The sequence below is a fragment of the Rhododendron vialii genome, chromosome 1a (assembly GCF_030253575.1).
Source record: "Rhododendron vialii isolate Sample 1 chromosome 1a, ASM3025357v1".
In the NCBI taxonomy this organism is placed as follows: Eukaryota; Viridiplantae; Streptophyta; class Magnoliopsida; order Ericales; family Ericaceae; genus Rhododendron; species Rhododendron vialii.
The window spans coordinates 35,019,545-35,034,173 of record NC_080557.1 but is presented as its reverse complement, the minus strand read 5'-3'; the positions used below and the strand labels follow the sequence as shown (position 1 = coordinate 35,034,173).

Sequence of the window (14,629 nt, the reverse complement as noted above, 5' to 3'; positions counted from 1 at the left end):
ACTCTATATCAAGTCTAACCATTTTTATAGCTAAATCTTCCGGTTGATAAACTATGCCGTGTGATTCAACCGTGTTTTCGTTGAGAAAAGTTAATTGGCTTAAGTTACGGGCGTTAGTAACTCCATTGCCTTGCCACTTTAATTCTTAGTTCAAACTCTTTTTCTAGTCATTTTCATAAAGGCAATTCTCACATTTCAAAGGAAAACTAAAAGTTGGCCGCCTAAACGCCGGAAACCCTTACATCTAATCCGAACAAGCTATATTCGAACTCCCTGTGGATCAACTCGGACTTCTTCACTATACTATGCAAATCTTTAGTTGTAGTCCGGTTAATAAATAATTGAATTTGACGGCCGTTTGGTAAACTTCAACGACTACCGAATGGGGTCCGATCAGCTGGATGAACTTTTCCTTCACGTCCTCTAGCAGAAGTTGACTAATATATACAGGTTTGGGATTCTTTGAATCTCCCAAATTAACTTCTTCTAAAGGATCTCGCACGTCAACCTTTAAATCATCCAACTTGGCTGGGGCTGCTTCAAGGTCTTCCAGGCGGATTTCATCAAGATCTTCAACCAGGTTTTCGTCTTCGTTGATTACTTCGGCCGCACAAGCCGAAAAATCTTCCTCAGACTCTTGACTTCCCATCAGCCTCTTCTCTAGTAAATAGGCTTCAAACTTTGACAATGTGGTCCGAAGGGCCACATGTTTCTCTGCTTCTGAAGGGCTTACTGACATTGAGAAGGGTGTTTGGATGAAGCTATAATCGGCCTGCTTGACTCCGTAATCATTGGACCGATTAAATCTTGAAAAAGTGCCTTCACTTCTTCAGCTGACGACTTGTTATGAATGGGGGCTATTCTGTGGCGGCCATACTTGTCAAGGCCTGCCACCTTAATTGGACCAACCCCCTCATCATATAGGTGGGCCTCAGCATGGTTAGTAGAGGCCTTGAATGGTCTACGGTCAGCCCATATTACCTCCACGTCGTCTTGATTCCAAAAAATAAGACATTGGTGAAGGGTTGAGGGGAGCGCTAGTCAGGAATGAATCCAATCTCTCCCCAGTAGAACATTGAAGGAAGAGTGTGAATTGACAACAAAGAAAGGTGTTGTTAAGGTCTTAGACCCTATCGTTAAATTCATGATCAAAATACCTTGGTATGCTGTCTCCTTCCCAGTGAAGTCAGTCAAGGTGGCGTTGCATGAAACCAGGTCTTGATCAGTCTTCCCGAGCCTCTGCATCATGGCCTTAGGAATGAGATTGGCTGCTGAACCGTTGTCTACCAGGATACGGTTCACTAGCATCCCATCAAGGCAACTAGCAATGTACAAGGGCTTGATGTGTTTGTTCATCGTGGGACTCGGCCTCTCAAAGATCACGTTAGCTGCACGATCTTCATTCTTCTCTTCGGTCTCGTCCTTCAGCACGATCACTGAAGGCCCATTCAGTCCTACAGAGAAGGACTCATTTAAAATCTCCGTTGTCTGCCCCATCTCTACAACATCTCCCTCCATGGCTATTGGAGTGTTGTCCTTGGCTTCCAGATCTGCTGGTAAGAACACGACCATGTTGCATTGCATGTTATGACCCTGTCCAGGCGCAAACACCTTAGCCTGTGGATTCAACTTTGACTTGCCCCCTGAGTCTGGCCTCCTTGGTTCAAGGGTTGTCTTCTGGGTTAAAGTGACTTGTCTCGGTGAAGGCTGAATCCTAGCTTCTTCAAGAGTTCTTTCCAAGAGAGGTTGTTTCTTGGATACAGCAGCTTGCTTCGCAGGCAGTTGGGTAACAGCCTCTTTGTATGTCTTTCCTGAAGGTGCTTGCTTCTTAGGAAAAGTCTTTGGAGGAGGCTCGATGATAGCCTCTTCCACAGTCCTTTCCAAGGGCTTGTATACTCTTTTGGCCTTAGGTTTTTCAACCACAGGCTCTTCTACCTTCGTTTCTTCTTTGGGGTCGTCTTCAATCATTGGGTCGTCCAATAGATCTATTTTTTCATCAGCCTTTCTAGCTGCCTGCCTGAATCGTTGGCGGCGCCTTTTCTGAGATCTAGATAAAGGTGGAGGTTCAGAAGAAAACTTGGGATGTTCAACCCTGTGCCACTCATCCAGAGGAGTGACTGGAGGTCTCACAGCCCTTGGTTTATCCCTGGAAGGAGCAGATATCCTCAAGTTGACGAGCTCATCTTCAATTTCAACCAACCCTGGCTGAATTCGGTTGAACACAGATTCGCGTACAACCCTTCTCCCTTTAGACCTTCGTGGCTCCTTAGGACTTGGTTCAGCCCTTCCCACAATAATGCTTTTCAGGACTGGCTTGCTAGGACTGGCATGATGTCCACACTCTGTGCACACCATGGAACAAGTTGGTTTCTCTGGTTTCTTCACTCCCGAAGGTCTGGACCACCAAGAGTTCAGTTTTTCAAACCTTCTAACCCGCTCAGTCCTGACATCACCCTCATCATAATAAGGATCCCAATACCTGCCTGGGCTGGACTTATAGACTGCTCTGGAAGGGGCTCCCAAACTTATCTTCTGCATAGGAACAGTCCTAGGCATGTCCCTCATGTTGACGAAGACCATATTTGTACTCAGCCCTGAAGGAAAGGGATTGCCATCAACCTCTATGGGCTGCTTGTCTTTCTCAGGGAATTTGAACTCTCCCCGCTCAATTTTGTCCTGGATATCATTTCTAAATACTATGCAGTTATTAGTAGTATGACTCCAAGAATTGTGATACTTACAATACTCTTTGCCTTTCAGTTCTTCTGGAGTTGGAATCTTGTGACCAAAGGGCAGTTTGAGCAGCTTGTCGGCCAGGAGTTGATCAAAGATAGCTTCAGCCCTACTCACGTCGACTGTATAGGTCATGGTTGACTTATTGAAAGTGATCTGGGCTGGCTACTTTGTGGGCTCCATCTTGACAAAGGCCTTGCAAACGTATGGCTTTTTATTGATGATTTCAGCCACTGCCACGTCTGGGTCTGCCTCTGCTTCCCCTGCAGCAACCTCGTAATTAGGGTCGCGGTAATACGTCCCTTTGGATGCCGTCTTCATGTCTTGCTCTTCCGCCAAGAACTTTTCATAATGAGAAGCCTTAGAAGATAATTCGACTAGGGCTCTGAACTCCATTCTATAAAACTTCTTCTTCATTTCAAAGCCCAGGTCGTTTAATGCTATACGCACGTATTCGGCCTCAGGAAGGACTATCTTGCATTTGAATCGAGCAGTTTTGAAACGTAAGAGGTAGGACTCCATAGACTCTAGATGGGTTTGACGATAGCATGACAAGTCCGCCAACGTCACTTCTGGTTCTACCCTGTAGAACTGCTGGTGGAACATCTCCTCCAACTGTGCCCAGGTCTGCACCGAGTTAGGTGGCAAGTTGATGTACCAAGTGAAGGCTGTCCCAGTAAGAGAATAGGGAAAAAGCCTCAACTTCAGTGCATCAATGGTTCCAGCCTCTCCACATTGAACTTGAAACCTGGCAATGTGCTCCACCGTTGACTGCATGCTCTCACCATTGAAGGTCTGAAATTCTTGGACTCTATAACCCTTTGGGCAAGGTGTATTGTCCACCTCCTCGGTATAAGGCTTCCTATACATTGGCCTTCCCATAGGTTTGAAACCAGGTCCTAACTGCTCCTGGAGCAGGTTTAAGACTTGATCCCTTCCCATGACTAGGTCTGGTTCAGGAGGCAGCTGTGGGTGCGCCTCTTGTGCCTGCTGGTTCTGGGCTGGACTTGCCCCCCGAGTATCAGAGCTTTGTGGAGTACGTGTAACTCATTTGTCCTTTCTAGAGCCCTGGCCTTCTTGCAAAGGCCTTCTGTCTGTCTTGTCAGACTTGTCAAGCTTGTTCTGGTCCTCGACCAAAATAAACCTTTGATCGTTATTCGGAGGAGTCGAAGCTCCTCCAATCACGACTCCCTTCTTTTTTTGCCCCCCGAGTGCAGGGCTATTAGACAAAGTGGCATGGTAAAATGTTTGAGGAGGGGGAGGAACCCCTAATAAGCCAGCTTGGTTTTGACCGTTGCCAAAGACACCAAACTGTGGAAAACCCTACTGCTGAGGAGCGAGCAGTAGCCTCTCTGTAAGCGTAGCAACCATTTTGTTGACTGCTATGGTCAGAGGTTCCAAGGACTGAGTGAACGATTGCGAGATTGACTGCGTAACTTTGTGGGAGATCTCACGTCCTGCCATTAACATATAATTTTTGACGCTGTCGGTAGCGTCGCTAAGATCTTGAGCGCTAATCTGAGGACCAGCTTCCTCGAGTAATGGCACGTCGACTGCCACTCCCTCAGGACTCTGTGGTGGATCCGGGATGGGTGGATCCGGTTGTTGCTGCGGCTTCCTGACCATGATAAAACCCTTAGACGATTAGGGTCCCACCGGGCGAGCCAAAAAGATGTTCGGCTCCGAAATAGCTCAAGGATTGAGCGGGCGTACCAAGACTTGTCGTGTCTAACGTAAAGGGCTGAGCGTCTCTTTTCTGACTTCTTAACCGTGAGGGCGATAGTGCTGCAAACCTAAGGGCTGGATTGCAGTGTTGGTTCGTGATTTTGCCTTTACGAGCAAGGACTTAATAATTTCCTAACCGTGTAAGAAAAGAAGTAGCAACGTAGAATGACTTTATTATATCGTAATAATAAGGTCGGGGATACAAGAGAGATATGAATAACTTTATTATGTCGTAATAATAAAGTTGGGGTGCAAGAGAGATAGAAAACTCGAACTACTTGGAGAAGTAATTGAGTGACGATGAGAAAAGTGAGATAATTGCTTCGCTGGGAAGGCTTTGGTTTTTTAAGCGTTGAGCTTGATTGGTATGTGTACCCTTTTTTCTTCTTGTCTTCTAGTATTTATAGGCCAAGAGTCTTCGAATTTTCTACATGCAAGGATCTTGTTGTCCTCCTCTCGTGGCGCCATGTGTCCTTTGTAACCTCCCCTTCATGAGATCATGGGATAATGGGTAGTTATTGGAAGTTACGAAAGATCATGGGCAAATAGTGCACTGGTCCAGATCTGGGCCAAATTTTCCGCCTTCACCACGAGCTGACATGTGTCTCGAGTAGGCCTCAGATGTTGCCACGTGTCCCGAGTAACTATCCACTAACATATTTAGTGGGGTTATGCGTAGTTATTAAAGATAAATAACAATTACCCATGTGTTTATTTAATCATGGGCAATTGATGGGATAATGGGCCTATTTTTCCTCCTCCTTTCGTGGGTAGCAAAAACCTCCAGTCATTTGACTTGGTCAAATGGCTTTTCGCCAGACATCTTTCTTTCCCTCCACTTTTCATGGACCATTTGGGTAGCGGGCCATTTAATTAATCTAAATGGCTTATTAACATGATTAGCCCACAAAATATTTACCAAGTTTAAATAAGTCACGGGCCAATCCGAATTCTTTTTGCACATAGGCCCAAAGCTTTCAAACTCAAACCCAAATCAAACTAAAATTAATTAGGCCCAGTCAACATGAGTTTGGCCCAATAATTTTGTTCCAATACATCTCTATTTTTTGGCCCAATTTAATTAAAAATAATTAAATAACCTTCCAACACTTGCTCAGGACTGTGTGCCAAAAACAGGTGTAAACACAACTACAATAATCATAATTATCTGCTCGTACTAAAAAAGCCAAAATCTATTATCTGCAATAGAATTTGAAACTAAGATTTGAAATCTATATCCACAGCGATCTTAAATACCTACCAAGACAGATAATCTAGTCATGAGTGAGTCGACTTTTCGTTCTTCCTAAGAAAAGCCGCGGCGGTTGTTGGAGTTTTAGGCTTTTGAGTTGAGGGCCTTGAGGCCGAAACATCATAATAAGGCTCTATTATTGGGTCGTTACAAACCTCGCGACCTTTGAAATAATTTGAGATTTTTTGGCAGCCGTGACCAATGAGCTCAAGTCTTGTCACCGCTGCGAAAAGATCAGCCCTGAGCTCTATTGTTGTCACCGCTGTGAAAAGATCAGCCTTTTCAAAATAAAACCGTTCACTTAGTTCCATTTGCACAATATCAAAGCATAACGGTAACTGAGCAATCATAACATCAATCTAGGACATATTTAGACCATAACTAACACTACAAATGGGTGGAGTCACCTCTCAGCACCCAGCATCATCGGAAGCCATTACATAAAGATGCGGACAAGCTGGTAACTTTCAATCCCTCATCTAAAAACCTGTATTCGCTAAGTCTCTTCATTCTGATTGCAAGGACATGTAACACAACAAACCTAACTGTTCTGGGAAACTAAGGAGAAACAAGAAGTCTATTTCTTGTTCAAGGTAACAAGCCCACCAACAAATACCATTCTTTTGTTAGGAGATACCTACTATCGACAGTCACAAGGGGACCCAGTCCCGGCACTGTGTCACTTGGCCTCATCTGTACCCTTTGTGTGGGATAAGTCTCCATCACCACCACCACCATGCCCAGCACCTGAGCTCCCTGGGCCACGAGTGCCAGGTGTCCTAGCTTCAGAGGCATCTTGCTTGCTTCCTCCACGTGCATCACTCGGTGGCGGTACTCCACCGCTAACACCCCCATGAGCGGCCTCAGCGTGCGGTGGGTGCATGCCATTGTTGGCTCCTCCGGATCTCATACCCATTTGCCCTTGCATGGCTTGCTGGTGGTGTTGGTGTAGCTGCTGCTGCTGCTGCTGGTGCTGGTGCTGTTGCTGTTGCTGCAGGTGTTCTTGCAATTGGTGTGGGCTATTGAATTGCAACGGAGGCCTCTGGGGAAATAACCCTGATTGCTGACCCATAGCTGCTGCTTGCGGGTGCGGCATATAAAACCCTCCTGCTTGCATTGCAGGATGTGGAGCCATCTGAAAAGGACCAATAGACACACATAAGCATGAAGACTTCCAAGTAGATGGAACAGAAACAGGTTATACTTTGGAACAATTGGATTTAATAGTCCTATGACCACCCTTGAACAAATAAAAAAAATAACGAACACCATAATTGCTAAAGATTGTGTGTTATGAACATTGAGATCCTAAATGCCTAACCTACTTCATCAATTCAACCACAAACTTAATCCCAAACACTCCATAATTAAACATACAGTGAAACCCACCTATTATGATTGCACTAATATTAAAATTCTCCTTCATCATGATTTGAGAAGTTCAAATTATTTTTTCTAATGGAAAATGGAGGTTGGGTACTTATAAAACCTGGGGAGGAACCTGGGCAGGCATTGTCGGTGCCTGTGGCTGGGCATCAGCAATTGCAGCTAAATACATCAAATTCTTTTGAAGTTGAGCCTGGTACCTGTATCATCCACAGTGTATCTCATGAATGTCAAGCCCACATATAGAAGGAAACTCATCTAAATCTTGTTAGTTCATTTATCGTCACACAAATGCATGATTAAGACAAGGTGGCGCACACATGCCTTGGGCACCAATAAATAGGATTCTTCACAACACTAGAAAACATGATCTGCATTTTTATATCCCACGAAATTTGTTCTTTCTTTACTCACGGATCTCTAGTTACTAGTAGATTAACTTGGCCCGATCTGTATCATTCGGGATTGGTAAAGATGGCATGTCGGCAACTAGAACAATAAGAATACACAGAAAAGGATCAGATACAATAGTGGACTTGGAACCAAAAAGAACCCACTTTAAAACATTCATCCTCTCAAATACAACATGATCAGAACTGATTCTCAATACCCAAACATTATGCTATCGCAGCCACTATCTTCTAGTCACTACAGAACTATACCAGTTAAATGGAACATTACAAGCCAACAGGCAATTTAGATCTCAGGTTGAATTGTTGCGTGCATCACTCATTAACTCATAGCTTTCTTTTTTTATTAGCAACTACTCATCAAATAAGATGCAACACTGCAAGCAGAAGCAAATTCAACACTTCCGGACCTCTGTGCATATGACACTGGTGCAGCAACAAATTGCTGTGACAAAATGAACTGGTTCCTATTCAGAAAATATCTTACATTAACTGAAACAAAGTGTTCAAGCGCACAAGACATGAACACCATACACTCTCTCACACCCACCAGCTCGCCCAATCTCACAAACATACAAATTCCACAAACGCAACCTCTCTCTTTTTGAATGGCAAACGTGCTCACTCACTCTCACTCTCACACAACACACACACACACACACACACACAGACTTACTGGGCGCATTCGGCAAGCTTTCCAAGGTTTTGGTTCTCCAAAATTGCCAAAATCAATTTCTTGTTCTCTTCAAGATACTGCATCAAAAATTCATTTAAGAAATAGGCTATCAGCATATAAACCACTCCACAATATGTAACATAGTAGCAATAAAAGCACTTAAGTTGTCCCTTTTATTTTCAAGCCTCATGTTTTACACTTGCAAGTATTTTCTTTCTAGGCTAGCTTTGCATCGCTTGCCAGCATACTGATGGCTGCTTTGGTTACGTTTTAAGCTTCATGGTTTACCTTCTTTATACGGAAATTAGACCTTACATAAAGAAAGCAGCAGAAGAAGAAGAAGAAGAAGAAGAAGAAGTTAGAGATCAACCAACTATGTTAAAGTAGGGAAAACAATTTGAACATCCATCCCTCTAGGACATACTATGATGCACCGACACGGACACCGAAACCGACACTGGGACACGGGAATTCTAAAAAAATGGGGACACGGACACGGCAGGAGACACGCCACGTGTATATTTATTTATATATATATATAAATAAATAATTATAGTTTAACACCCAGAAATTTTTAAAAATTATAATTTGGCCCCAAATTTTTAAAAATTTACAATTTTACCCCCAATTTTTCGAAAATGACAGTTTGGCCCCCAAATTTTTTAAAAAAATTGCAGTTTGGCCCCTGTCGTGTCCCCATCGGTGTCCCCGCCGTGTCCCCCTCAATTTAATATTAAAATATGGGACACGCCACGTGGCGTGTCCCGTGCGTATCTCCGAGGTGTCCCGCCGTGTCTCCGTGTCCTGACACTGCGATTCTTCGACCTCTAGAAGTGTCGGTGCTTTGTAGAGGACATATGATATGAGACAAGTCCCCACCCTTTAGAAAAGAGGGAAAGAAATCCAGCACAAAGCTCTGTAATAGATGCCAGAAACAAAAGTCAGCTCATGAATTGTAGCAAACCAAGGACTACAATTTCCTGCTGCATAATTGTGGGCAACATGGATCTTCACAGGAGGGCATGAATTAAAAAGGAGATCAAGAATCCACACCCACTTGTTCTACACCAGAAATGGACTGCTGATACAATGAATCAACATATTTCATCGTCTTCATATTGTTAGTCAAGGAGACTTCTTGACAGTCGTTACTGCAATTTAAAGAATTTTACCCCCAAGGTTGTGTTTAAGATACCCTGCAGTCTTCCACACCAGTGTTGGATTTTTTTTCACATTGTATACAAGACAAGACACCTACATTCACATGTGAACCTAACCCCTACAGAAGAGTTATCATAAGATAGTTCAAGTGAAGGGTTCATGCCTCTGATTCTCCTATGTCAAACATCGATAGAAATGTCACTGCAATGCCAACTGCAGGAGCTCTAGAAACCATCAGCTCCAATGGGTTTGGTTCTAAGTGTCAGGCTAATGAGATGACATATGGACCATTCATACATCACCATATACTCCCCAATGGGATCAAACCTGGTTCTAAGTGTCAGGCTAATGAGATGACAGATGGACCATTCTACTCTAGTCCCTCTCCTTGACAACATGTGTCAAACATGCTCACTCTCTGGCAAGCTACCCTGATTAAATCTTACAAGGTCTAGAATATTGAATCTGTATTACTTTGAATATAGTTTCCACTCTTAACCCATCCATCCTTTCAATCTTCATCCCCCGGAAAACCTAAAATCAATCATCAAAGAGCTCAGTATAATACAAGAAGCTTTCATATTCTCCAAGGGGAAAAATGAAGAGATAGAGGTGTCAAACCGGCCGGGCTGGCATGGGCATGACACGTTTAAATGTCACAGCAAGGCACGGGCACGGTTGTAGACTGGCCGGGCACGAGTACGGTTGGAGACGGGCCGGGCATGGGGCATGACACAACAAATAGTAAGTTGTTACAGAATTTTTTTCCCGACGAAGCTCAGTTGGAGATGAGCCGGCACGACACGATTAAAAAAGGCACACCACGATTAAGTAAACGAGCCGGCATGACACGAAGCACGGTAGCCAAGAAGCTAAATGGGCCGGGCCGGCACAGCAAGACCTGTTTGACACCTCTGAGAACACTATCCATATTTGGGGAAGAAGATCTGAAATAACATTCATCGCACATGGGAAGTTATAGAAGCTGTTGCAAAAGGATGGGGGCACATTGTCAGCATAAAAATCTAATTGCCAACACTCAATTTGGTTCTGTCCACCAATTAACATAGCACATGAGTTTCTCAAACATGAAATATTGGCAAAGACCAAAGGCACAACACGATTAAGTAAACGAGCCGGCATGACACGAAGCACGGTTGCCAAGAAGCTAAATGGGCCGGTCTGGCACAACACGACCTGTTTGACACCTCTGAGAACACTATCCATATTTGGGGAAGAAGATCTGAAATAACATTCATCACACATGGGAAATTATAGAAGCTGTTGCAAAAGGATGGGGGCACATTGTCAGCATAAAAATCTAATTGCCAACACTCAATTTGGTACTGTTCACCAATCAACATAGCACATGAGTTTCTCAAACATGAAATATTTGCAAAGACCATTATGAAAAGGCCCAGGCCAACATGTAATGCCTCAATGCGGCAACATAATGTGTAGGGCCTCATACTCTAGATCGAAAGGCGATCAATTCCAGCATAGTTTCGCAAGGCAATATCTCTTGAAACCCTTTGTGGTTAACCTACTAAAAGAGAACACCACCACCTTTTGCAAGATGATTCTCTAAGGACACCTTCATCAATATCTCAGTGGCAATCCCCTCGTACAAACATAAACAATTTCATGTAGGTTGATTCTCCATGAACAACCTGTTGTGTGTTTTTAGGATGATCCTCCTGTTAAAAAAAAAAATTGTGCCATAAAACAAAAGCAAGGAACCTTGTCAAGGTTTTGAGAGGAGCGAGTCTTTCCTCCAAGAGCCTCCTGCTTCCATCTCCAGAGTCTTCTTCTCTTAACTCAAACACAAGGACCAAGGCGTCCACTTTATCAACCGAAATGTTTTCAATGCGCAGACTTTTGCTTTTAGTGAGCTGTTTATGGTGTGATCTATATAGTCCCCTCGAGACAACGGGGACCATGATGTTCATGGTGAAAAGTGAAGTAACACCAAAGCATTTATAATGTCTATACCATGAGCCAAGGAGGCATATTTGTCATTTTCATCTTTGCCTGGGCATTGGTACAAAGAATCTCTTGAAGCGACCCCTAATACACGTGTCATCTCTACACAATTATTGCTTGGCATTCAAGAAAATGGAGTACCATAAATAGTTGGTCTCTCCCTTTAACCAAAAGAGAAGGGAGACAGAGTTTAAATTTCATCGTGTAATGCTAAAACTGCTCACAATATCCCACTTCTAATTTCTAAACACACACACACAAGCACACCCTCCCTCTCCCTCTCTCTCAAAATGTGTGTACATCTTTTCTTCTTCTACATTCATGGCTGGTTTATATGCTCACAGTGGATATAATTTTCCAAAATACGGTCGGAACATCCTCAAAGAGTTGAACCTCAGATGTACAACCGTTGTTACATCTATCAAACTGGGTATACTAAATGCCCAAAAAAGTGAAAGCATCAATCTACTTTCTAGTTTCTACAATTATAAATCACTTCCCTGTTCAGCTATTTGCTCATCAAACAAGACAGTGTAAACAACAGTCATAACTCAGTACTCCAAATAAACAGAAGATAAGTGCATGCACATATAGGATTTCGAGTAAAGGAAATACTATATTTGTGTAAGAAGAAGACGACGACAAAAGAGTAATAAAAATCAAACCTTTTGAATCTGGTCGGTGGTGAGAGGGGGAAACGAAGGAAGCATCTGTTGTGGTTGCTGCATCAGAAAGTAATTGCCAACACTCAATTTGGGAATGTCCACTGACCAAGATAGCACTTGAGTTTCTTAAAGATCAAATGTTTGCAAAGACCACTATGAAAAGGCCCAGGTCAACATGTAATGCATCAATAAGGTGACATAACATGAAGGGCCTCATACTCTAGATGGAAAGGCAATCCCTTACCAGTATAGTTGCAAAGCAATATCTCTTGAAACCCTTCGTGGTTAACCTATTAAAAGAGAACAACACCTTTTGCAGGATGATTCTCGAAGGACAACTTCACCGATATATCAGTGGCAATCCCCCAGTACAAATTATACAAACTTCCTTGCAGGTTGATTCTCCATGAACAACCTGTTGTGTGTTTGGAGGATAATCCTCCAGTTCAATGAAAGGTGTGTAAAACAAAAGCAATGAAACTTGTCAAGGTTTTGAGAGGAGTGAATCTCTCCTATAAGACGCCTCCTGCTTCCATCTCCAGAAGGTTGCGAATTCACCTCCACAAGAGTCTTCTTCCCTTAACTCATAAACAAGAACCAAGGCGTCCGCTTTATCGTTGGCACTTGGCAGGACCAAAATATTTTCAATGCACGGGGTTTTGCTTTTCGTGAGCAGTTTACGGTGTGATCTATATAGTTCCCTCAAGACGATGGGGACTGTGAGATTTCATGGTGAAAACAGAAAAAAGTAAAGGAACACCAAAGAATTTATAATGTTTATACCATGAGCCAAGGAGCATTTGTGTCAACTTCATCTTTGCCTGGCCATTGGTACAAAGAATGTCTTGAAGAGATCCCTAAGACAAGTGGCATCTCTCTCAACATCGATGAAAATAGAGTACCATGAATAGTTCATCCCTCCCTTTGCCCAAAAGAGAAGGGAGATAGAGAGTTGAAATTTCATCGTGAAATGCTAATCGGCTCACATTATCCCACTTCTAAACTCTCTCTCTCTCTCTCTCTCCCTCTCTCTCTCTCTCTCTCTCTCAATATGTGTGTGTGCACGGACAAGAACAATAATTACATCACTCTTGATGTGATTGTACAACTTGATTTGTTCTACATTCATGGCCGGTTTATAGCTCACGCAGGAAATAATTTTCCAAAGTACACTCGGAACATCTTCATAGAGTTGGGCCTCTAACGTGCGACAAATTTGGTATATACCAAATGCCCAAAAAGTGAAATCATCAATATACTCTTTCTAGTTTCTACAAACAATAAATCACTTTCCTGTTCAGCTATTTGCTTATCAAATTGGACAGTCTAACGCAAAAACTCCAAATAAACAGAAGATAAGTACATCTACATATAGGGTTTCGACAAAAGCAAACTACTTTTATTTTTGCAAGAAAAAGACGACAAGGAGTAATAAAAATCGAACCTTTTGAATCTGGTCGGTGGTGAGAGGGGGGAACGAAGGAAGCATCTGCGGTGGTTGCTGCATTTCTGGGCTATTGTACAAAAACCCTAACCCTAAACCCCACAAGAAATTTCTCGTATTAACAAGGAGCCCAAATCCAATCAATTTAACGGACAGTAAACCCGGATTATCAAAAGATGAACAGGAACCGGAAGAGAGAGAGAGAGAGAGAGAGAGAGAGAGAGAGAGAGAGAGAGTTGGTGTACTGCGGTGCGGCTGGTCCTGCACAAGACTTTTTACGGTCAATTTCACTGATACCCCTAAGGTTTTTCTTAATAACGGATACCCCTTCATATATGATATGAGAAATAACAATGAAACTCTTTCCTGATTTCTACATGTGTTTTGTCGATATTCTAAATCGACAATTGTAAAGACTGATAAAAAAATATTAACTCTCATTTATTTTGAATCAAAATGAATTTTTTTTACCCATTGAAAAAGCTGTTTTTATCAACAAAGATAAAATTTATTAATAATTCTTTATTTTTTTTACTCATCTAAAGAATCGTTGTTGTGAGAAACAACAAAAATATTTTTTTGTGTGTCAAAAAAATTGAGAATCGAGTTCTTTTTATTATTCATTTTATTATAAAAAAGATAAATTTGTTAAAATAAGTCAAGTTGTTAATTGGGTGTCCGTAAAATTGAGCATTGAATAGTTATTTCTCATATATAAACGTATATCTATTAAAGAAAATCTCAGGGTGGTATCAGTGAAATTTACCCGGTCGAGGTCTCAGGAGAGTGATTATTCAGTGCTCCTAGAGCAATGATTAGAGGTCTTTTTCACACGTGATGCTCAGGAGCCTTCTTCACCATACAAATGCGTGGTAGAGAAGTCGGTGCTTCAAGAGAATAATATTTCAAGGCTAGGGGACTGTATTAGGTTTTGTCTCGAGCTTAAAACTATAATTTAAATTGATCATTTGGTAAAGTTTTATGAAGAATTTATGCCTATAGATTGTCATGTGGATCGAAATATAATATATCATGTTAGATGCTCAAATGAACAGATCTTAGTTGTTCATTTGTGCATTGTCGAGGTAAAATTTGAGCCGTTCGTTGCCGAGCATGGACAGCTCGAATGGGGACAATGGGGACAAGAACCATGTTGTCCTTAGAGACAACAAGGGCCCCATATTCGAAAAAGAT

At 42.4% G+C, this 14,629-nt stretch overlaps 1 protein-coding gene across 5 annotated transcripts; it reads right to left on the bottom strand.

Annotated features, from left to right (window-relative positions):
- Positions 1-5,989: 5,989 nt before the first annotated feature.
- Positions 5,990-13,728, bottom strand: LOC131307554 (GRF1-interacting factor 3-like). 5 transcript variants are annotated; one of them, XM_058334117.1, is made up of 5 exons: positions 13,436-13,728; positions 11,992-12,048; positions 8,183-8,259; positions 7,200-7,296; positions 5,990-6,845 (listed from the first exon to the last, which is right to left on the bottom strand). In XM_058334117.1, the coding sequence occupies exons 1-5, from the start codon at positions 13,496-13,498 to the stop codon at positions 6,390-6,392; spliced, it is 750 nt and encodes a 249-aa protein (XP_058190100.1). In that variant the 5' UTR covers positions 13,499-13,728; the 3' UTR covers positions 5,990-6,389. The 5 variants fall into 5 exon arrangements, with proteins under 5 accessions (XP_058190100.1, XP_058190110.1, XP_058190137.1 ...); XM_058334127.1 differs by having other exon boundaries at positions 7,212-7,296; positions 13,436-13,678; XM_058334154.1 differs by having other exon boundaries at positions 11,992-12,092; positions 13,436-13,670.
- Positions 13,729-14,629: the final 901 nt, after the last annotated feature.

Coding starts and splice junctions, on each gene's coding strand:
- LOC131307554 (XM_058334117.1), bottom strand. CDS start 13,498: ATGCAGCAACCACCGCAGATGCTTCCTTCGTTCCCCCCTCTCACCACC. Junction 12,049..13,435: donor CCACCGACCAGATTCAAAAG/GTTCGATTTTTA, acceptor TTTCTGATGCAG/CAACCACAACAGATGCTTCC. Junction 6,846..7,199: donor CTGCCCAGGTTCCTCCCCAG/GTTTTATAAGTA, acceptor GGTCCTTTTCAG/ATGGCTCCACATCCTGCAAT.